Below are 25,352 nucleotides of genomic sequence, written 5' to 3'. Positions count from 1 at the left end.
TGAAGCCACAGTAATCTTGATACAAAGACCCAACAAAAAAAAGAGAACTTCAGACCTATCTCTCTTATGAACATCGATGCAAAAATACCCAATAAAATACTTGCAAACTGAATCCAAGAACACATCAAAGATATCATCCACCATGACCAAGTAGGCTTCATCCCAGGCATGCAAGGGTGGTTCAATATATGGAAATCCATCAATGTAATCCACTATATAAACAAACTGAAGGAGAAAAAACCACATGATCATCTTCTTAGATGCTGAAAAAGCATTTGACAAAATCTAACACCCATTTATGTTTAAAGTGTTGGAGAGATCAGGGATATAAGGCACCTACCTAAACATAGTAAAGGCAATATACAGCAAGCCTATAGCCAATATCAAACTCAATGGAGAGAAACTTAAACCAATCCCACTGAAAGCAGGGAAAAAGCAAGGCTGCCCACTGTCTCCCTATCTCTTCAACATAGCACTTTAAGTCTTAGCTAGAGCAATAAGACAACTAAAGGAAATCAAGAGGATACAAATCAGAAAGGAAGTAGTCAAAGTATCACTAAAGTATCAATAAATGGGACCTCATGAAACTGAAAAGCTTCGTAAAGCAAAAGACACTGTTGCCAAAACAACAACCTACAGACTAGGAAAGGATCTTCACAAATACAAAGTATTTGCAGATGATATGATAGTATACATGAGCGACCCCAGAAATTCAACCAGAGAACTCCTTCAGCTAATAAACACCTTCAGCAAAGTGGCTGGATACACAATCAACTCAAAAAATCAGAAGCCCTCTTGTATACCAAAGACAAAAGGACGGAGAAAGAAATTAGGGAAACAACACCCTCCTCAATAGCCACTAACCACATAAAGTACCTTGGGGTGACACTAACCAAGCAAGTGAAAGACCTGTTTGAGAAAAACTTCAAGTCTCTGAAGAAAGAAATTGAAGAAGATATCAGAAGATGGAAAGATCTCCTGTGCCCATGGATTGGTAGGATTAATAGAGTGAAAATGGCCATTCTGCCAATAGCAATCTACAGATTCAATGCAATTCCCATCAAAATACCAACACAATTCTTTACAGACCATGAAAGAAAAATTCTCAACTTCATATGGAGAAACAAAAAACCCAGAATCTCCCAAACGATGCTGTATAACAACAGATCATCTAGAGGCATCTCCATCCCCAATCTCAAGCTGTACTACAGAGCAATAGTAATAAAAACTGCATGGTATTGGCACAGAAACAGAATAGTGGATCAATGGAACTGAATAGAAGACCCAGAAATAAACCCACACACCTATGGATACTTGATTTTTGACAAAGTCCAAGTGGATCAAAGACCTCAACATAAAAACAGACACATTAAATCGGTTAGAAGAAAAATTGGGGAAGAGCCTAGAATTCATTGGCACAGGAGACAACTTCCTCAACAGAACACCAACAGCACAGGCTCTAATATCAACAATCAATAAATGGGACCTCATGAAACTGAAAAGCTTCTGTAAAGCAAAAGACACTGTCGCCAAAACAAAATAACAACCTACAGACTAGGAAAGGATCTTCACCAAACCTATATCTAACAGAGGACTAATATTCAGTATATATAAACAACTTAAGAAGTTAAAAAGTCAAAAAGCAAGTTAAAAAGTTAAAAAGCAAGTCAAGTAATCCAATTAAAAATAGAGTACAGAGTTAAGCAGAGAACTCTCTGTAGAGGATTGTAGAATGGCAGAGAAACACTTAAAGAAATCTCAATGTCCTTAGCCATGAGGCAAACGCAAATTAAAATGACCCTGAGATTTCACCTTATACCCATCAGAATGGCTAAGATCAAAAACTCAAGTGACAACACATACTGGAGAAAGGGGAACCCTCCTCCATTGCTGGTGGGAATGTACAACCACTTTGGAAATCAATCTGGCACTTTCTCAGACAGATAGGAATAGTACTTCCTCAAGATCCAGCTATACCACTCTTAGGTATATATCCAAAATATGCCCAAGTACACTACAAGGACATTTGCTCAACTATGTTTGCAGCAGCTTTATTTGTAATAGCCAGAACCTGGAAACAGCCCAGATGTCCCTCAGTTGAGGAATGGATACAGAAATTGTGGTACTTTTACACAATGAAATACTACTCAGCAATTAAAAATGAGGAAATCATGAAATTTGCAGGCAAATGATGGGACCTAGAGTTGATCATCCTGAGTGAGGTATCCCAAAAGCAGAAAGACACACATGGTATATACTCACTTATATAGACCTATAAGATAGGATAAATATATAGAAGTCTATACACCTAAATAAGATAAACAAGAAAGAGGACTCGGGGTAAGATGACCAATCTTCACTTAGAAAGACAAATGGGATGAATATTGGATGTAGGAGAAAACAAGTAACAGGAAGGAGCCTACAGCACAGGGTCTCTGAAAGACTCTACCTAGCAGTGTATCAAAACAGATGTAAAGACTCATAACCAAACCTTCGACAGAGTGCAGGGAATCATATGAAAGAAGAGAGAGTTACTATGACCTGGAGAGTAAGCACCACAGGGCACAGGGGTCTTTCATGAGACTGTTTTTTCCAACCAAGGACCATGTATGGATATAACCCAGAACCCCTGCTTAGATATAGCCCACGGTAGCTCAGTGTCCAAATGTTCTCTACTAAGGGGAACAGGGACTATTCCTGACATGAACTCAGTGGCGACTCCCCCATCTCCCCAAGGGAAGAGCAGCCTTGCTAGGCCACAGAAGAGGACATTGCAGCCAGGCCTGAAGAGACTTGATAAGCTAGGGTCAGATGGAAGGGGAGGAGGTCCTCCTCTATTAATGGACTTGGAAAGGGTCAGGGAGAAGATGAGGAAGGGAGTGTAGGATTGGGAGGGAAGGAGGGAGGGGGCTATGGCTGGGAAACAAAGTAAATAACCTATGGTTAATATAAAAAATAATAAATTAAAAAAAGACAGGGAATTTTTGAATAGCTCTCTCTGTCTCTCGTTCTCTAGCACACACACACACACACACACACACACACACACACGTAAAACTAAGAAGAGAAGAGTGCAAGGGAAAGACCACTTTTTATATGTCATATAAAAGAAAATTTCCAACCAGGCACGGTGGCACATGCCTGTAATCCCTGTACTCTGGGAGGCAGAGGCAGGTGGATCTCTATGAGTTCGAGGCCAGCCTGGTCTGCAAATTGAGTCCAGGACAGCCAAGGCTACACAGAGCAACCCTGTCTCAGGGGGAGGGAAAGAGGTGGAAGAAGAAAGAAAAAGAAAAATTTCTAATGGCGTTTTCCTTTTTCACAATGGGAAATTTTTTTTTGGCAAGAGAATGATTATTAGAGAAAGAATAGGTAGTAAGTAGCATGATAGAAATTTATTGCAACTGTGAGAAAATATTGCAGCGTATTTGAGAAAATCCTGAGTATTTGAATACTGACCTGCAGAGCCTGCTGCAAGATGCTGCCACTCATAGCTGAGATTCTGCTGAATACGTCGATAAGGCCACTTACGTCTTTGTTGGCGTAAAAGCGAAGCCCTCCTAAAGTGGAGTTTTAAATGGGAAAGTCAGATGTGCTATCAGCAATTTACTTTAAAATCCACTTGACATTTCCATTTTACTGTTAAATAAATATTACGTTATTTTAGTGTGTGTGCGCCTGTGCATGCATGGAAGTCAGAGGATAGCTTGTTGGACTTGCTTCTCTCCTTCCACCACACTGGTCCAGGGGTTGAACTTGGGTTGTGAATTTGAAGGTCAGCACCTTTACTCATGAAGCTGTCTCACCAGCCTATAGTCAACATTTCTTTTTCAATTCCACCAAAGATGAGTTTCTAAGGATCTCATGGACTTCCGGAGTATCTCTGAACTTAATATAAACCTATATTAACTGAAATCTTACTCAAAATAGGTAAGATAGAGATAAATGAAAAATGTAAGCACAAGACAAATTTCATAGTTTATGTGACCTAATCATCAAATGTAAGTATATAAGTAAAACTGGCCTAGATACCCAGTGGTTCTATGACAGGGGAGACTTAAGACTGCTTGTATGGACCAAATGCTTGTTTCTTTGTTAGGCCAAAACACACTTAGATCATTAGAGGATGACAGTCTACAACAGAATGAACGTCAGCAAAATGCAGAAAATAAATAGTGTGAGTACAATCGAGATTATTTTTTGGGGTATGGAAAACTAGGAAAGAATAGCTCATAGAGAATAAAAATTCCACTAATGGTCACCAGAAACACACCAACCAGGGCATACTAACTAAACCAACAAATGTCAGAAAGGCCAACTGGAATATTCTGAAGTAAGCCAGGCAGGGGGCTGTGAGTGCTGGGCTAGCGTGTGACAGGAACACTGGATAGGAAGGGAAGATACAGAAATATTCCAAACTCAGATTTTGTGGGAGCAGAGTGGATAGGTGGGAAGTCCTGAGCTGGTGACCAGGGTTTTAATTGTGGTCTTGAGAAAATCACTTGTAGTTTCCAGATTTCCACTTCCACACTTAAAAAAAATGAGATGTCTAAATCTTTGCTGTGGGATTGAATGGTATTTTAGAATTGAGCAAACACTTTGGAATTGTATTTGAGTAGCCATAAAGACAGAAGTTGTGTTTAGTGAGCTGAATAGAAAATGGAAAAAGGATGAATGAAAGCAGCAGGTACTGAATAATTTAAGAAGTTATTACGTGCATAAGTGGAGAAAGAGGAACTTAAATTGAAGGTCAGGAAGAGACAAAAAGTAATTTTAAGACAGGTTTGGTTGGTCAGTTTCCTGCTTGATGAACATCGGTCTGAACTCTGTCCAAACTTGTACCTGTCATGCTTGACAGAGTCTCCAGCTCTTGGGCAGCGGAGGGCCCCAGAGCGATGGTGTGGATGATGGCGCCGCTGTTTCTGACCTGCTCAAAGCAGGAACGTATTTTATCATCTTCCCCATCGGTTAGCAATATGATCTCAGAACCGGACGTACTCTGGTCACTGGAAGTAATTGTCTGTGAAAAGTTAATTACAGAATGTCACTTCTGAATAAATTTAAGAACATACGTATTTTCTACATTCTCTTTCTTAGCTGAGGTGATACGTGGAAATGAGTAAAACACTAGACTTCTCAGTATTTTTAGTCCTCTAGATATGCACATCTTTGCTACTCAATTGAGGAAGAGCAAATCTCATATAAAAGTTACTGACATACTGACATAGCTACTTAAAGAATATAAATAAAACTGAATATAAATAACTGCTGTTATATCTCCCCATGGAATACTTGATGAAGATGAAAGATTTCCAGACAGTTGTAGAAGGCTTCAGACTCAATAACATTTGCAAAATCATGATTAAAGTTGGGTGAGCAAGACTGAATTATTTGATGTTTAACTTTTCCATGTATTTTATTTATTTATTACTGCAGAATTTCATGATTTTCCTAAAACAAAACAATTTTGGCTTATCATGCAGGAAGAAGTTGATAATTTTTATTTTATTATTATTTTTTGATAAAATTTTAATTACAGTTGGTTTTCATGTTTTTCTGACTTCCACCAAGAGGATTAATTAAGAGTTTTGGTGTTAGATACCTTGGTTTTAGGTACCTTGAGAAGAAAATCTATTTTCTAATTCATGTTTAGTCTTTCCTGAAATTTGCCCAAACACACACACACACACACATTACGTATTGTTAGTATAATGATCAAGTGTATAGACTCTAGAGATAAGGTTCTCAATCCTAGATTTGGCAATTGTCTTATGACCTTGAGATAGATTAGTTATTCTACAGTTCAGCTTTGTCTTGTGCAGAATGGCTATAATAATGTTACCCGACTCCTAAAATGACAAAGATCACGCATCTAAAGCATTTAGCACAGACAGTAATGCAGTATACAGTCAACACATAGCTACTTTTAATGATTCTGAAACTATTACACTTACATATTGATATGATTTCATTAAGTAAAAGCTGTTTATAATGTTCAAAGTGATTTGCCAGAATCTGTTCAGCAATAAACTTTGTGACCAAAATATAAGATATAATAAAATTTACTAAGAAAAACACATAAACCAACTTGTACAATCATTTGAGTTTATTTCTGACATATAGTACTCATTAGAGTTTAGAACAAAATAGACACGATAATTAGTTTCATAATAGCAAACCTTTGTGAACATTTACTTATCTTACATAATTGCTACAGTTAAACGATGTAAACGCTGTCAATACCCATGTCATCTGGTTTCAGGAAAGAGATTTTCATTGTTGAGTTACTTTCCCAAGATGTTTTAGATAAGGCACAGGAGAGAGAGCCCCACAGGTTTCAAAACCCATCTGGTGTCTGACAAATGGGCGCCACAAGAAAGCTGAGGGACAGCATGAACCAGTGGTCTGCAGAGACACGGACGGCTGGCACAAGAGGAGGGGCGAAGGAAATGCTCTTCTGTGCAGCGCCTCAAAACGTGCCCATAAACACACTAAAGGGGAGGCTGATGGGGTGGAAGAAAATTAGACGAATGCTGTCACCTCTGGTTTGGTGGGCAGAAGGAAGTCCTCGTTTTTAGGTTCAGATCATGACTTCATTTTATATCCACCTGTGTTCCTTGATCATTGCTTCCGGAGCTGCCTGTCTCTGGATTTTTAAATGTACTGTGTGATGACTTTTATCCCTACCACATTAGTTACTAATTTCTTTCTAGCCTTTCCATGGCATTATCTTCTATGCATAGAAATTCTATCTATGAAAGTCCCAGAGAAATGTGTAGATCCTCAGTGAGGTTTGGATGATCATCTGACCAAGAAGATTTCACCTTATCAACTCCCCAGTGCCATTCAGCATCTCACTATTCTATCTATCTATCTATCTATCTATCTATCTATCTATCTATCTATCTATCTATCTATCTATCTATCAGCTATTTGTTTCTCTGTGTAGCCCTGGCTGTCCTAGACATCTTTTGTAGACCAGGCTGGCCTCAAACTCACGGAGATCCACCTGCCTCTGCCTTCCTGAGTGCTGGGATTAGAGGCGTGTGCCACTGTGCCCGGCAGCATCTCACGAATTTGTCAGTGGAGCAGCTGGACACAGAGAGGCTGTGGCTAGACATAATGGTTGGTGAAGCTGCCTTTTTTTTTTTTTTCTTTCATAGATGCTTTGTCTCATTTGGATCAGAATGTTATTAAATGAGGGAAGTCTGAATTCATGACCCTTATTCAAAGGTAAACGAATAGGATGGAAAGCAACAATCAAATAGCAAATTACATTAAGTTGGAAAGATTACCCGGAATCCTGCTTCAAGTCCCCTGCAAATCGAAGTTCCGCCAGAAGCTTCTTGAGGGAGGTTTGCAGTGATGGTTGTGTAGTCACTACTATCGGTTATTTTTATTAGATAATTTTGGATTTTGGCGACGCTGTCAAATGTGACTAATCCAACCATAGATTTCTTCTCAACAATTTGGGTTAAATAAAGTTCTGCTGCCTGAGTCATTCGAATAAGACGGTCTTCCTGTAAGAAAAAGATTTGTGAACAACTGCAGAGTTTCTTCAAATCTTGACGGATTAACGAACAGCAGAGTCATCCATGGGCTGTAGAATATGGTGATAATTAATGGACATTAAAAATTAACTCTTTCATCTTATTAAAAAGTTTAAAATGTTTAAGCATTAGTTGTTATGGTTGTGAAAGCCTTCAACGTCTATGCTGTTTTATCCAGCAGTTATCTATTTGGAAGTTTGAGTTGAGGAAATTATTTTTAAAGTGCATAAAAAGATGCTCAGTGGAACATATTTTTAAAAAGGAGCACAATGATTATCTCCAAAATGTCCATTAATGAGGAATTATTTGAGATCATAGAACATTTTTTTGATATAACCATTAAAATTATGTCTGTGTTCTTGATGGGATATTACTGTCCTCAGAAGGCCTAGGTTATTAAACAATAACTCCAGAAATAAGTGTGGGATACCCCCTTACAAGTCGCTGAACAAAGAGGTTCCAACCCCTCTAAAAAAATATAGATCACTATCACTGCCTTTGGTGGGCCCTGCCAGAACTAGTCAGTAAGGCATCATACTTTGGTTGTAGGATACAGAGGAATCAAGCTAGAGATAAGCAAGAATCCTCCTCCCTGACAGAAGCTTTCATGCTGCCAGAATGTGCTATATAGGCCTCTGGAAATAAAAAAAAAATCATTAATGGTGCTACAGTCAATGGTCGACTACAACACCCACCTGCCAACGAAATGTGTCCACTGGTCTAACTGCCAGTGTAATCAACTGCTTTCTGATTGGAACTGAAGAGAGAGAATTCAACACTCATGCTGTAAAAATGGTCCTGAGCCCCAGGCTGGGGGGTCCGAGGATGCCGTGGGGAGCCTACGGTTTGCCAGGTGTCCATGTCATCAAATATGTGCATTTTGCCTTCTAAATACGCTTATAGCTACAGGTCGGTGCTGCTTTCAGGTCTTAGGTTCTGGGGCCTTCACAGAATCGTCTTTTTGCAGTAGCTGATTCAGGGACTCAGAACTGCTCACCATGCAGAGAATAAATGAATTTTGAGTGAGGGATAAACCTTAAACAGGATACATTTGTATCCCGCCTTCTGCCCAGTGCAGGGGACATGGCAGGAGAGGTTGTGGAAGGAACGTAAGAGCTGGAGCCGTGAGACGCTGTCTTCTGGGCATGACGTGGCCGTTGCACTCATGACCTGACAGCAGCTGTGGTTACCTGCACCAGACCAAGTCCGCCAACATCCCTGTAAGGATGGGGGAGGGCTCAGGAGGAGCTATGGGCAGCCAATGGCTGCTGGGGGAAGGGAGTCATCTTTCTTGACAGAGTAGTAGGCTCAATAACTTGTTTTCTTTTTTTCAACTTATTCTAGGTACTTACTTACATAAAATCATTGGGCAGGTATTTATCTGATCATGAATATATATATTTATATTTGAACATGAATATATGTTAGTTTACTAGATCTAAACCTAAGAATAAATTATAATTCTATATTTAACTTAAATACTTTTTAAGAAACCCAGCAAGAGGTGTCTCACCGCGCTCATGCTTCCAGATTTATCCAGCACCAGGCAGACCACTCGCTGTTTGGACCTCAGCAATGAAAATGTAGGTGGAGGCGGCACTTCTGTCCCAATCATGGGAGAGGCATTCTGAAAGTCAGCAGACTTCTTGATTATGTCCCACGTGCTTCTGTGATCGCACATTTTATTTTGTAGGTTTGGGGCTTGTGTATTGTGGGTTTTTTCTGTGCAAAATTCAACCACCTGAAAAAAAAAATCAAAACATGATATTGTAATAATTTATAAGAGATCATCTTTTTTTTTTTTTTCCTCTTAAAGTTAGTGTCACATGTTTCCTGAACAGGATTTGTCTCTTGACAACCCTGTTTATGTTCAGATGTTTAGCCATTCATTTTACATGCTTGGATGTATTTTTACATGCACAGAGGCAAAGCTGTTGCTTTTGGAAGGTTCTTTTGGGACAATCGAATTGCATAGGTAAGGATGATGGCTGCTCACACAGCTGCTTGAATCAGCTTCTAGCTTTCTCTTCTGGACTTTTAAGGATTTTATGTCTTAAACGAAGAAAAGGGAGTTAGGGCTTGTGCTAATTCCTAATGGTCTCCTAAACGTGGAACAGGAGAAATGTTCTTTAGTCATCCAGGCTCCTCATCTCCACAGTGGGCCCAGAAATTTGAGGATGGATACTAACAATCTAGCTGTTATCAGTGCTGAGGAACTCTGGTTCACAAAAACAGTATACCTAAAAAAATTAGTAAAAGTCAGGGAGAAAAATTAAGAAATGTAGTTATTTCTCCAAGTGATGAATTGCATCTAATAATTCTGCCAGTGGATGTTTCAGAAACTTTGAAAATCCTCCAGGTTTTGGAAACCTGGGGAAAGATGGAAAAATGTCTTTGTAAGCTAGCACTGTGTCCAGGAAGGAAACATTCTACAGTAAGCTTGCAGAAGCGATTTGTAACAGTGTAATTTTGTTATTTTAGTGTCCTCTTCCCACATCTGCAGATCAAAGCTCAGATTCAGAACTACCTCACATCTAAATCTCTCACATTTGCATTGTAAGAGCGGGCTTCCTTTCTGACAGGGCCCAGGCTCAAATCTCCCACATGTGGTTCTGTTGGATGGGAGGAAAATATGGATGCCAACAAAGCCATGCTTCACATGGCTTCCCAGTGTGAGGTGATGCCTGTCACACCCTCCCTTCCCCCTACCACAGTCTCTGAATCAAGGCTGTCACCTGCCTATTGCTGTGTTCCAGCTGATCTCCCTGCCTCACTCAGTCTCATCCCATCCCATCCTTGCCTTCACAGTAGTATCCTTCCATTCTTGGAAGAAGTAAGCAGCCATTTCAGTGCTAGTCTGAAGCTGAGAAGAGGAAAGCCAAACACCCTAGCTTTGTGGGTGTCTGTTTCTTGTCTCAGCCCCATTCCTGACTCCTTTGCCTGTCTCAGCCTGTCTCCTTTGCTTCTGTCACAGAACTTCTTGTCCAAAGAATGTCAGAAAAATTTCCCAGAGTTTCCATTCACCCGAATGGCATTTAGAAAACTAGAAAAGGCAAATTCCTCTTTTTGCTTTCATATTGTCATCTGCCTGAAGATGTTTTTGTAAGCATTTAAGCGTTTGCTAATAAAAAAGTTGGAGAATGCTCAGCTTGTGCAGTCACATGGCGCCTCTGCCGCACACATTCTGCTTCTGTCAGGTTTGTTTGTTTGCATATAATTCTTGCTTTGGTACATTATAGTTATCTGTCTCAAACCCCATTTATAGAGCATCCCTTGGGAAATCCTTGCTTCCAGTTCAAGCACCAAGCCGGCCCATCCGTGCTTTGCTTCCCGGATCATAGGAGCTTAGCTACCCTCAGGGTAGTTTGGCCATGGACAGAAGCCGTCTGACCTTCAGACACACTGGCGTTATCTCTATATCTCTCCCTAATTTGTATTCAAAGTTTTCTGGTATTTCTGCCTTTGCTGTTAAGCCGGATTCCCCAAGAACAGTTTATCTTGTAGTTACTTCTTTATTTTCAGTTTCTATCACAGTGCTGAGCTTGAAATAGAAAGAATGTAGGTTAAAGGAAGGAAATGATAGGCTTATTCACTATTTCACATAATTCGTCTCCTGGGGTTTGACTTTATATAATATATTTAATCTATTTTTATGATAATTAGAAGTTATTGTTATTTTAGATAAGATACACGTATAGCACAAAGTTTTTGTCTCTGAACAATGTATATTTGTATATATGTATATTCTCTGCATATTTCAGGCACGTAAGCAATCCTCCTTACTAGTCATGCCTCTGGTAGGCAGCAGGAGTTGCCTCCTGAGAGTCATATGACTTGCTGGTGTATGACGAGGGACAGGCATCCTCTTGTGCCACATGATTTCATGTCTGTTTGGGTGTTGAATTCTTTTGTTGTCTCCATTTCAGCTGATCAAAGTGAAGTTCCCTCCATCGTGTGTTAAATGTGGCCCTGACGCACATCCACTTAAAACTTGGGAAGTAAGAAGGGGCTGGAGAGATAGCTTGGCAGTTAAAAATACTGGCTGCTCTTACAGAGGATGTGAGTTCAATTCCCAGCACCCACATGGTGGTTCACAACTGTCTGTAACTATAGTCCCAGGGGCTCTGACACCCTCTCTGTCGTCCGTGGGCGCCAGTCATGGAGCACAGCAACACCTTCAGACAAAACACCCATTCTCATAAAATAAACACATTTAAAACAATTTAAAAGAAAATTTCACATCTCCATTTTTACTTGAATTTTCATCATTTCCTAGGTTGCATTAAAATTTTTAATTATCAGAAACTACAAATCTTTATAAGTCTCTGCCTTGTAAGTACTTGTTGCCAATAATTTGCTTCTTTTACTTAACTGATCTTACAGTTTGTAGATATGCTATTTTGATTAGCTGCTTTGAATACTTTTATAAACTTCACATTTTAAACTATATTTTATCTGTATTGAAACTTTTCTTTGCATTAACACTGGGGTTCACAGCAAGCTAATAACAGTAAATATACAATCTTCACGGTAGCAGAAAACATGTGTAAACTATTCACCTGACAAGTGACTAATAATCAAAATTTATTATTTGAGGGAATAATTGAGCAGAAAAATCCACAAATAATTTGGTTGACAATGGGCAGATGATATGAAGGGGTATTTTCAAGCAAAGACATACCAATGAATGATAGATATATAGAAACAATTCAACACTGTTAAGAAGTACAAACTATGTCCACAGTGAGATAGTACCTCACTTTAGTTAGATGATTATAATAAAAAAAGACAAAAAAGAGAATACTGGAAAGATAAACCTCCATTGTTGGTTATAGATGTGAAATGAACTCCCATTTTAGGGCAATACTTATAGAAGTTCCTCCAAACACCAAAAATAGAAATACTATGTGACCCAGAAATCTTCCTACTGGGTATATATTGTAATCAATTTGTGGAGATCAGTATGTTCCTCCCATGTAGGTGTGTGCCCATACTGGCCATGCTAGTCCAGATCTAGAAACAGAAAGTCAAGGTGAGTGTCCATCCATGGATGACTGGATTAACAGAATGTGTATGTCCACAATGGAATACCATATCGAAAAATAAAGTACTATTATGTGTCTCATCATTGATGATTCTTGGGGCCATTGTGCTAACTGAAATAAGTTAGGTATAGGAAGACAAATATTTTACTAATAATGTTGAGGCTAAAAATAAAAAGATAGAATAGGAGTAGAATCCAACATAAGTTCACTGCAGCTGTGCAGTGTGTGTGGGGGAAACAGGAGATGAAAAGAGGTTGGAGGATAGGTCTAACACTTCCCCTAGAGAGCAGGAGTAAGCTGAGGCGATCTATAGGCTGTGAGTGTGCGCAGTGGGGTGATTACTCTTAACCATACTTCTGAGTTTCGAAACTAACGCGAGGATTTTGAACATTCGTATTTCTATGTGTTTGTAGTGATGGATATGATAATTAGTTCTAAATGATTACTACACACTGGATACAGCTATTGAAACATTACACTTTATTCCATTAAATTTATTATATGTCTATCAAAATTACTTACTGTGTTATCAGTTAAAAACTAGGAAAGAGAAAGCCTGGGCTAATCCTGAGAAAGAGACAAGTAGTTATTTCCCACCTGTATTATGAGTTTTATAGTTAAAACCCTGGTTTATTTTGTAGGCACCTTGTGTCAAGGGCTGTTAATTCTTTGTTTATATTAACCTTTATAAACCAATAACAACAGCAATGCAGATTGTGTATTTTAGTTTTTAAATAAAGACAAGAGAACAAGGGGCAGAAGAGATGGCTCAGCATAAAGAACACATAAGCTCCTGCAGGGGACTCAGGTTCGAGTCCCAGAACCCATGTGATGGGTCCTAACTGCCTGTCTGTAACTCCAGCTCCAGAGCTCTGGACAACTGTGGCCACTGCAGTCTCCAGCAATCACACACACACACACACACACACACACACACACACACACACACACACGCACGCATACGCACACGCACAGACACATAGACAGAACTGAAACATCTTGAAAATAGAAGTAAATCTCTGATTATTAAGTTTCCCCTCATGATAGATTGAAATGTCAGAATGGGTTTCTCACTGTGTCCAGCTGTTTCCCAAGTGCTTATTGTTTCTCACCAGACTTTATAACTTAAAGATAGTTTAAGTCAAACAGTACTCAGGGAACTTCTTGTGATTACATCTATTCTGTGGAGGCAATATTGTACATATTTTATAATATCAACATTTTATAGTTGTTTGGTATGCTTTAGTGAGAAGACAGTAGAAATTTTAGAATGTTTAAAGCTACCTGGTAGATTAGAAAAGTAAAATGAATAACATACCAGAAAGAATTAAAAAAATGAGGTTGTTACTCCAGACACAAGTTTAATAGACAGAAACAAAGGGAGAGGCACCCTATGGTGGTGTCATGTGACTCACTGAGAAGGATGGAAGGATGCCTACTCCATCTGAAGCAAAGACTCGGGCTAATGAGAAAGGGCAGGGCAACTCCCAGAGACACCATGACACGGAGTGGTGAAAATGGCCTTGATCAAGTCTAAGATTAATTTCTTCCCACTCTGTTTGGACATATAACAGAAGGCCAGCTTCCTTAGTTAATTTTCCTCTAAGGATTAAAAAATTTTTTTTTTTTTTTAATAAATGGAAAGTACTTACGGAGTTGAGATTTTGCATGAACATTATGGAGTCCCAGGCTGTCTGAAATTTGTCTGGGATGAACGTGCATTTGGGTTCATACAGCCCTGTCCTCGAGTCACGTCGGCATGGCCTTATCACACAGCTGCCTCTCTGACAATCACGGACCACGTTTTTGCCAGTGATGCCAGTGGAACATCTGTGATGAAAGAATTGGATTACCTTGGTGGTCTAGGTGCTGACCTCAGGACTGGTGCGTGCGAGGCAAGCCCTCGGTCACATTGCTACTTCCGCAGCCCCAAAGCATTTTTAAAATCCCTCTGTTTTTCAGTACTAGAAGTCAGGTCAATGTCCTAACATCTTTCCCAGTGTTGGTCATCTACCAAGCACTCCATTTTGACAAGAGTAGATAAGGGCCTTTACCCATCCTCACCGTGGAGTTCAGTAGAAACCACATTGCTGAGCTTCTATTGCTATTTTTAATGTTTGTGTATATGTTTTATATATGTGTTTGCTGTATGTGTGTATATATGTGGAGGACAGAGGACAACCTCAGCTGTTATTCTCAGTCATTCTATTCACTCCTTGAGGCAGGATCTCTCCTTGGCCTGGAACTCACCAATTAGGCTGGACTGACTAGCCAGCATTCCCCCCCACCCCCAGGAATCTTCCTTTCTGTTTTTCCCCAGTGCTGGGGTTACAGACAGGCACCACCAACATGCCAGCATTTTTGGCATGAGTTCTGGGCATCATTTTTAGGTTCTCATGCTTGTAAGACAAATGCTTTGTAGAATGAGCCAGATTCCTTGCTAAGAACAGGATTTTTAGTTCATATCCCTTAAGCATTCATTGCTTAATAATATGATCAATAAGTCTATTGTCATTGTTACTTTGAGGTAAAGATAGTAGTTACTATATTATAATGCTGTTGTAAATATTAAATTAAGATTTACAGAAGAATTGTTTCTGGTGGAGTGGGATGAGCCAAAAATTATGCTTGAAATTCTTTAAATTTCTATGTATGATGTACACCGCTTTGACTTTATAGTATTCTTCACTCTACATGTTGGCCTACTCTGAAGGAAAAAGTAAAAGTAACGAATTCAAGCCATTTGGACTTTGTGATAAAGCTAATTGTCAAGTCCCCAGCAGGGCATGGGAGCAGGCAGCAGAACATGAGAAAAGGATTCTAAAGAGTTTCCATTTATATGAAGGAGTTCTTCCCATTTTTAAACTTTGTGGTATTAGTTCACCTCCATAGATTAGTTTTGTTTCAAGAATGGAAAGGGCAGATAATATGCTTCAAGAGAGTTAGCTGTAAGGGCTAGCCCCATATCATGGAACCCATAGTTTCTGGCATGTTGTAGGAACTCATTGTATCTTCTTTTAATGATTGGTTATAAGGAAACTCATTGGCTATTCCTTAGTTTATAAAGCATTTATTGTTTGATAATTCTTTGTTTTGACTTTGTGCCAGGCTCAATACCAGGAGATTATATATATATATATATATATATATATATATATATATATATATATATGGGACACAGTCCTCAAGGGTTTTAACATCCATTGAGAGAGAGAGAGAAAAAAATCTCCTGGATAATTAGGGCTGGCTGATAAAAGAGTGAGACAGACCCAGTATTCTCCATCAAATATCAAATGGAGGAGGAGAAAGATCTAGAGATAGTTTTGTGGTGTGAAGGTTGGGGTAGAGGGCAGCTCTGAGAGCCACTGAGCCTTCGTGCAAGCTCCAGGCAGTTCTGCAGACCACATACCATGGAGGGGACAGAGGCAGGTGTTTTCTAGAACTCTCCTTTATCTGAAAGATGCTCTTTCAAAGACTGATTGCCTCTTGACATCAACTTCTATTTTTCTCAATACATTTAAAAAATTTTATTTATTCATGAGTGTTCTGTGTGCATATATGGTGCACGCCAGAGGAGGGCAGTATCAGATCCCGTTAAAGATGGTTGTGAGCCACCATGTGGGTGCTGGGAATTGAACTCAGGACCTTTGTAAGAGCAGCCAGTGCTCTCAACCTCTGAGCCATCTCTCCAGCTCCTCTCAATACTTTTTTTCCGCAATATTCTAAGTGTTTGTTGCTTTTAGTTCAAAAGCTTAAATATCTTACAATTTTATACATAGGGTTTGGCTAGATTTTCCCCAGAATTACATTTAAAAAAAATCAACTTATTCACTTATTCTCATGAGAAATATGATTTTTCACTAATTTGAAACAAAATATATTTATCACAAAGCTCTCTAGAAACTAAGTTGGCTTCAATTAGGCAGCTGTACCCTAAAAAGTTTTGAAAGAAGTAGAACAAAAGATTCGTAGAATGGGGGTAGGAGGAGGGCATAAGAGAAGGTAAAGGAGGGAGAAAAAAACAAATGTCACACTTCTTTACCCAGAATTAGTATAAAATGCATGTAAGGAAATAAAAGTGTAAAATAATACTGAAAATGTGTGTAAGCTCGAGTAGCAATTTGTTGATGTCTTTGGGTTTACCTATTTCATTTTGCTGCTACTAATAAACAATGTTTGCACAATTCCAGTGAGTACTGAAATAGGTCCCGATACCTGACTACCTTCACTCCGAGGTGGGGACACCAGAATTAGTGGAACATGTGTGAGTATATAATGCCACTTGTAACCGCATGGCCTGGTGCTTTGTATTTGATTGTTGCCTAGGCTGCTCCGAGGTCTGCTTATGAACAAACTATCATGTACCACATGTATAACCTTGCCTCCCTGTTTGACTAATAAAAGCCCTACAGCTAGGCAGGGCAGAGATGAGGTAGGTGTGGCTGAGGTTCACAGGCTTTGGGGACAGAGGAATCATGAAAGAGGCAGACAGGTACCAGAGGAGGAAGGAAGCAGAGAGCTGCGATGGGTTAGCGTGGTGGTGGGGGAGCACGTAGCTGGACCGGTATGGGTGGAGGAAAGCAGCCCAGATGAAGAACATTAGCAACCATTTTGAGATTCTGGATGGGAAGTAGCCCAGATAGAAATCAGTAGAGCAGATGACGTGGGATGGGGGCTTGGGAGGCAAAGGCAGCTTAGGAGGTGGTATCGGTCACGCCCCAGGTGAAATAAGGCTGTTCTCAAATCTATCCGGTGTCTGTGTCTTTATTGATTACAGTAGTGGGTTAGATAACACTGTGATGATAATTATAGGGCTGACAGTAAACATTAATAAATTATCTACAGCAGGTGCAGTTTGAATGTGGTGGTGGACTGTCTGAACACCCAGCCACCTGAACTTCCTAGTACAGAGAGCCTAAGACCCATCGGCAAGAAGTTGTAGAATCAGATTAGTTCACATGGGCATACCTTGTTGCTTCCATCCTGTTCTTTGTGGACATGTAGAAGGGCCTGTCTGTGTTATACTCCTCAAATACTCCCCACCGGAGATGGGCCCACTCATGGACAAAAACCCTGCCTGTGAGAGAAGATTGTCATCTATTAAACTGTAGTTAAAATATCTGAACACAGTTTTCTTTTGTTTTCAGTTGCTTTGTCTATTGCCCAAGTTGAAATTGTTACAAACTCTTAGAAATGGATACTTTTTAATAGCTTAAAAATCTTGAATGTGCTAGTTATAACAAGTGACCTATTTTATGTATAAGTTTGAATGCACAAATGGGTGGGATGTAACTATTATATTTTTAAACAAAGGTATTATTTAATGATTACTTTTCTTAAAGTCTTAGAAATCCACATTGATGGTAGTGGTTTGCTCTTCCACAATGAAAATAAGAGCTGTGTAATAGGTATTTTTACCGCGGGGTCCATAGATAGGCAAATTATCAGTCAGTAGGAAGTTTGGTGTAAAATGGATGTACTGTCCTCTGTCTCCACATTGTCCATATTGAAGTGTGTAGGGATCATCTCCGTATTTCAGATGAGGCTCAGCAACTATGACATCTGCCTAAAATGCAGAAGAACAAACCCAGTCAGATTCCAGGAACATTAGAAACAAGAGATTTTACAAACAAAAACTGTCTCCTTTACACTGATGAAAGTTGGGCCTGAGCAAAGGCTCTGTGGGTTAAGTGCTTTCTGTTTATGTACAAGAATGTGAGTTCTAGTCCCAACACCCACTCACATGTCCGGGTGTGGTAACCCCAGTGGTGAGGTGGTAGAGACAGCATAGCCAAAGATTCTGGAACAGACTGCTTCTCAAAAAAATTAAAGAGCAAAAGCAAATAGAAGAAGACATCCAATATTGACCTCTGACTCCTACGTGAGTGCGCACACACACACACAAACACACATGGGGGTATATATACACCCACACATATATGCACAAATGCATGGACACAAATAGTCCACAAACATGTGGACACACACACACACACACACACACACACACACACAGGAACACAAACAACAAAAAGCTATGTTACTAATTACTAACTTAATGGTGAATAATTATCCAACCTTGTAAATATTCATTTGGAAAAGGCACAGAAACAGTTTAGGACATGACACCTACTTTGTCATATGTTTCTTGTTTTGGCATTAAGTACTCAGATTTTGACTTCCAGGTCATCGGGAGTAAAATGCTTACGTTCCTGAAATAAAATCTTCCTTTGCTGGCTTCAAACAGGTAAGGAGAGGCTTGAGTTACCATTTCCTGAGAGAATTAAAAGTGCATTGAGATAACAATGTCAAAGCAAACTGAGCCTAGATGTCTATACCCATGCCAAGGGAAGCAAACGGGCTCCCCTTTCTCAGATATGTTTGCACAGAGTAACTGAAAAAGTGGGATGAATTTTACTAATTTTCTCCAACCTATAAACTCATTTCCATATGCCCAAAGTCATTTGTGACTTTCACTTGCCAACCCCTCCAGTTGGCAGTTAGCCTGGAGATGAGAATGAAGACTCTCAGTGAGGTATAAAAACAATTAAGACCAGAGGTCTGTGGCCAAGTTGTTTATTTAATCAATTTTCTTATAATTGCATTGTCTAAACAAACAGACTGGGATTTTAAAGTCTGGTCATTATTGTATCTGATGTCAAGTAGAATTGCTTCTGTTTTATTTTGAGTGATTTCCCAAGCAGAGTGTATAAATAAATGACCAAATTATATAAAAAAACATTTTTTGAAAACTTCATATATGAATATGAATCTATATCTCTCCCCTCCTTCCCACCCCACAATTTTCCCCATAACCCTCACGCTCCCTAACAAATTTACAACCTTGCCTTTAATTATTATTCTTGCATGGATGTCTGTCTTTCTACATATACAGCTGTATTTATGACCTGCCGAGTCACTCTAGCATTGCTCAAGTGCTAACAATAAAGATAAGACTGGCTTGCTCAGCTTGTAACTTGCTACGATCCGATCCTGCAAACCAGTCATTCAGTTTACAGAGGAGCGAAGCCCTCTGCTCCCAACCGCCGTGTGAAGAGGTTCAGGGGATCGAAGGACAAAGTACACATTACATAGTCGTTTTTGTTCAACACATGCAATTAGGAGCAAAGCCGCTTTAGATATGTCTAAGGTTTTCTTTAAGGTAAGGCAGGCAAGGTTCTTAGGTTGTGCAAAGCTGAACACGTAGGAGTTATTGGAAGAATGTGTAAGACAACAAGCTGCCTGACCTCCAGTGCCCATTTGGGTTTTAGACTTTGTAAAAGCAGCATTGTTAAGACAAAATGGCAGAACATTTCTCCATTTGCTCCACAGTCTATTACCTTAGCTAGTTAATAATTTAAGAACTTGAACATGTATTTTAATGTATAATAAAAATATGATGCTAAGCAGATACTCACCTTGACTTTAGATAATCTACATATATGATGACCATAGTCAAAGCAGCTCTGGGAAAGTACAACTCTGTGTGTGTGTGTGTGTGTGTGTGTATGTACAATTTAGATACCTATGTAAAAACAATTATGGACGTGAAATATGCAGATAATGGAAATCCTTCTTACCTTTATGCTTTGGATGAGTCTTTCATCTTCTGGTACACTGGGGTTAATTGCAATGACCACACCCTCATACCCATTGTTGTTCAGACGGACCCTGGAGCTTTTCACATCCCACAAGAGATGCAGGGTGAAGAGGAGAAAGACCTTCAGAGCTGGCACCATGTTTGCGCATGTGACAGTGAGATAATGGCAACACAAGAAGGGTATTTATGTGTCTGCTCCACTCAAGGATTTGAATCACGACCAGAATATTTGCATATATTTAATAGAGAGAAATGCTGATATCTTTTGGGACCTTCCTTATCTAATTTAAAGACTTACTTGTTAAGTGACATGGGTATTTTGGTGAATACATTGATTGTAGTTTCTAAGACAGTGTGGAGCTGCTACAAAATTTTGCTAATTGAATTCTGTTTGCATAGGTTGATTTTGTAAATCTGTAAGTCTTCCAGTCTTAAGTGGGGAATAATGAGTCCCCGAACCTGCCAAAGACTACCAGAAAAGTCTGTTGGATGGAAACCACAGCTTTTTTGGTATGTTCCTGTTGACAGTATTCCAATTTGCCAGCCCAGGCTTGATGCAGCCTTACCTGTAAAATCTTTCCACATTATCTTTCCTGGAACATTTTAATGTTTTTTCAGCTTGCCTGAGTCATTGTTATCGTGTTCTCTTTCATTTCTTAGACTCATCTTCACCAACATAATATATTTTAAATGCTCCTGTTAGCAAGAGATTATTTTTTCTGAGTTTGACTTCTCGCTCAGCCTCAACTTCCCTAACTCAAAATGAGGACAATGAGGTCTTTTAAAAAAAATGTTGTGATGATTAAATGGAATAACATGAATCAGGGCTTGGGCTGCATATTTCTGGGTTACACATGGAGTAGATGCTTTATTTTAAAGCCAGAAACAACAGACGACAAAAGACGAGTTCCTAGGACTATCTGTAGTAAGAATAGTGGTCTCTTTGAAAACACAGAATATTAAAGAATACATTTTTGTTTTAACCCAGGGTGTGGGATATGGGGCTGCTTCAGATTCTACACAGCAGCTGACTACGATTTGCCTCATACTCCAGCAGACACATGATTTTGCCACCTGCAAAGTTTCTATGCATGTGTGATGTTGGCATTCTGAGGGACTCTTCAGAGGGTATATAAAGTTAGGGACCCAAGAGGGGGGGCTGTTGTTGGTTGGGAGCTGTTGGTTGCAGTTTATTAAGTAGTTGTGTGCAAAGAAGAAACAACAAGAAGAAATTAGATGTTCTGACAGCAAACGTACTTGCCTCAGGGAACTCGATATTCCTAATCAGCAGGAAATAGTCAAAGGATAATGATGTTCCCTTTGCCCTCTATCTTTTTTTCTCTCCTATCTAGTGCTAGGGGGGTTGAAAGGGTGGAAGAAAGAACCTACAAAGTAGCCAGAAGTCCAGATACTTTGGGAGTTATCCAGTATCAAATGGTCATTTCTAAAAATGTATACATACAAGTAACACTAAATTGGTGAAGCAGGTTTTATTTACATATTTAAACATATATATGCATGCATGCATATATTAATAACACATATTAATAACAAAGAAAAAGAAGTCATGATGTTAGAGAGAGCAAGGGGTATGTTTAATTAATATATATACACACACATACGTATATAAAGAAAAATGTGTATGGAAGCAGCTTTTTGTAAGTTCTCTCCAAGCAAGATCCTGAACACTACAATAAATGTGTGCTGGTTATTTTTCCTCATTCCTCTTTAATATTGTGAAAAAGATGAGTGTTTCTTTATGTTCTCTGCCCCCATGCCAGTCAGTGCTCTGTTATTGAACAATGTAGAACTGAGTATTGCAGGCATTGGCTCCAAAGAACCTGGAGGCTTGTTCTTTGGGTTAGATTGGAACACAGTGAGATTTAAATGCAAAATAGAGCAGGCAAGCTTCTATAAGGGAGCTATATTACACCATTAGGGAGCCCAGAATTAGGAAATTCTTCATGAATTTGCTTTTTGAGACAAACTTTTGTGTAGCCCAAGCTGGCCTCTTACTTGTCATGCAGCTCAGGATGTCTTTGAAGTCATGGTCTTTCTCCTCCACTTTCTAAGTGCTGGATTCCTGGCCAGCATCTCTATGCCTGCAGTCTGTCCTCCAAAGAGGCGAGCATGAATTATAGGTATTTTCCAGGTCATAACCAAATTTATTCACTGAGAATTTAAAGTCTTATTTTATTTATTTTTTTTAATATTAGTTACAGTTTGTTAACTTTGTATCCCTGCTGTATCCCACTCCCTCTTTCCCTCCCAATCCCACCCTCCCACCCTTATCTCCCTGCCCCTTTCCAAGTCCACTGATAAGGGAGAACCTCCTCCCCTTACATCTGATACAGGTGTCTTCAGGACTGGCTGCAAAGTCCTCCTCTGTGGCCTAGCAAGGCTGCACCTCCCTGGGGGGTAGGGGAGGGGGAGGTCAAAGTCTTATTTTAATGAAAACCTTTTATACTCTATACTCTATTTTTTGGATCCCTCTTTGGTTCTTTGTGAAGATTTTATTCATGTGCTTGAAACTCATTTTGTAATAGCTAATTTGAGGTGACGCTTTCCTAGGCTAAGGGATGTCCAGGTGAGTGCTGAAATGTTATTCCTGGGGACATAGGTGAGGCTGTCTCTGGAAGATGTTAACATTTGGATCTGCAGAACTGAGCAAAGATTATCTTTTCTCCTCCAGTGTCTTGAGAATCTATGGAAGACAAAAATACTGGAAAAATAGGCAGGAGAGATGGCTCAGCACTTAAAGAGCACATACTACTCTTGCAGAGGGCCTGGGTTCGGTCGCAGTACTCATGTCAGGCCCTCCCATCCATTTGTTACTCTAACTCCATGGATTCCAATGCCTCTGGCTTCTTTGGACACCTGAACTCATATGCATACCCCAAACAGACTTACACACGTGCATGCAATTAACAGCAATTAAAAAAGATCTTAAAAAATGCAGAGAAAGGGAAATCCATTCACTAGTCTAGAACAGAGACACTCATTTCCTCTGTGAAAGACCTGCAGACTATTGGAAGCACTCATGAGATAACATAGGGAAAACACCTTAAGCAGGACCCTGACACGGAAAAAATCCTCAGTAAATATCACACACCATTATTATATATCATATACTATTGTAAGTATGAATGTTGACACAAAAATTTGCAAATCAAAATTTTATTCATGCCTTTATTTGTAAAACTGTAAATAGAGCCTTCCAGGGCTCACATGAGGAATGAAAAGTCCCCGAGCCCACCTGAAACCATGGGAAAACCCAGCTGTAGTCACAAAACAAAAGCTTTTCTGCATGTTGGGAGTTTCCCAGCTTTCCAGTCTGGGCTTGGTAAAACCTCATCTGTGAAATCTTCCCACATCATCTTCACTAGTAGCAGTTTTTCTTTCCATCTTCTTGAGTCACTCTTATGCACCGCACCTGTTTATCTTGGCCTAATTTAGACAAACATAACATATCACCTTAATGGCTCATACATTCTCCTTCTGGCAAGAAAATTTCCTCTTATAACTTTAACAGTTTCCTTAGCTGTAAAATGAGGAAAGTACTCTCTTTCTAAAAGGAGTGTTGCAAAAGTTAAATAAAATAATGCCTGAGGCCTTTGGTATTCTACACTGGTGGGTTACATATGTAGCAAGATCATCTCACCAAAAAAAAAAAAAAAAAAATCAAAACTAATGTAAATAAATAAATAATGAAGAAAGAACACGTGAGACAGCATGTGACACTCAAACTCCCAGTGAATCTCTCATTGCCTTTCACCCACATGAAAGAAGATACGCACGCTTCTCTGAGATCTGTGCCACCTCCCAGCACTCTCACGAGTACAGGACAGAGTCCATGTGGGCTTGCCTCTAAGGGACTTGAAGACTTGTTTCATGGATTAGGTTGGAATAAAATCATTGTAGCCTGTTACTTGAGACAAAGCTGCAGCCATCTTTGCGTTCAGCTTCCATTTTGTTTCTAAGGTGAAATTACATTCAAAGTTTTAAACTTTTCAACTCTGCTTCCTGGAAGCGGTTGTTCATAGATGACCTTATATTTTACTTATATTTTACCTTATATTATGATTCAATAGTGTCATAACTCATATTTGTTATCTACATACTTGGCTTCACTCTGGTTGCAACCTTCTTATCTACACACCTCACTACACTTTGGAGGTTCTCTAGAAGACCCTAAGCCCTGTCTCACTTACCTTACTTGGGACCAATCAGCTTAAAGGTTAGCTGATAATATTTTGTCTAGTTAGCCAAAAACGTTATATTGTTTTGTATGGTTAGCCAAAATGTGCAAATGCCCTCCCCATGTCTTTCGCATTCAGTTCTTTCTGTAAAAACCCTGGTCAATGTCACAGTTAGGCTCCCGAGACCTTGCTGTGGCCCTGCTTGATCAGCTTGGAAAAGGCATTCCAGTGAACCATCCACATCAGAGACCAGAGTCTGAGTGGTCTGTGCGGCTCTTCTTATACTAGAACAAAAGTAATATTCAAAATACAAGAGAGAGTGAGAAAAGGTCTGTAGAGAGCTACAAGACAGCACCAGGGAACCTGGAATCAGAGAATAATTTCTCAAGGGGAAGAGAGCCAGGAAGGCCCAAGGGAGAGAATTTGTTTTAGGTTAAAGTTGCAGACAGGGCAACCTTGGTGCCTCATCTCAGGCCATTCACCCTCTGTTACATTTTCTCCTTTGAGACAGGGTCTTGCTAAGTAGCCCTGACGTTCCTGGAACGCCCAAGGGCTGGCATTAGAGGCTTGTGTCACCATACCTGAGCCTCCAGTCTATTTGAAAATTAGATTTGACAGGTGGTATGTTTCAAAAGGACAACTGGACATTAATCTTGGAAATTATCTGAGAGCAGTTCTTAGATAAAGATTCAAGAGGAAGCTTTGATAGATTTTTGTCTGAGAACAAGATTCTTGTTTAAACATTAGGCAGTACTCACTGTTCGCAAAGCCTTTGATCTGGCTTGAAAATGGCTTGCTTTCTCTAAAACCCAGCTTGAAATTATGCTGGGAGGTTGTGCTGCTCTGGGTGATCACAAAGCCATTGGCCCGAGTCATTCTTGCAGAAATCAGTTAGCTACTGTGAAGGTGGATTATCAGGAGGGAGTGTCAGCTTCTTCCACAGGCTCCTGTTTATCCT

At 39.6% G+C, this 25,352-nt stretch overlaps 1 protein-coding gene across 1 annotated transcript in view; it reads right to left on the bottom strand.

The window, feature by feature from the left end:
* The window catches only part of LOC129682150 (calcium-activated chloride channel regulator 3A-1-like), a 31,138-nt gene extending 10,804 nt beyond the window's left edge, over positions 1–20,334 (bottom strand). The window contains exons 1-9 of the mRNA XM_055614385.1: positions 20,176–20,334; positions 18,729–18,869; positions 18,014–18,161; positions 17,564–17,672; positions 14,248–14,425; positions 9,064–9,291; positions 7,296–7,520; positions 4,843–5,020; positions 3,460–3,560 (exon numbers count right to left, since the gene is read on the bottom strand). Of these exons, the coding sequence (XP_055470360.1) occupies positions 3,460–3,560; positions 4,843–5,020; positions 7,296–7,520; positions 9,064–9,291; positions 14,248–14,425; positions 17,564–17,672; positions 18,014–18,161; positions 18,729–18,869; positions 20,176–20,334 (1,467 nt within the window). The remainder of the gene's footprint in view (positions 1–3,459; positions 3,561–4,842; positions 5,021–7,295; positions 7,521–9,063; positions 9,292–14,247; positions 14,426–17,563; positions 17,673–18,013; positions 18,162–18,728; positions 18,870–20,175) is intronic.
* Between the last annotated feature and the right edge of the window lie 5,018 nt (positions 20,335–25,352).

This window comes from Psammomys obesus, unplaced genomic scaffold (genome assembly GCF_907164565.1).
Source record: "Psammomys obesus unplaced genomic scaffold, mPsaObe1.curated_primary_1811, whole genome shotgun sequence".
NCBI lineage: Eukaryota > Metazoa > Chordata > Mammalia > Rodentia > Muridae > Psammomys > Psammomys obesus.
Note: the sequence above shows the minus strand (reverse complement) of the source record. Positions and strands in the feature narration are given on the sequence as shown.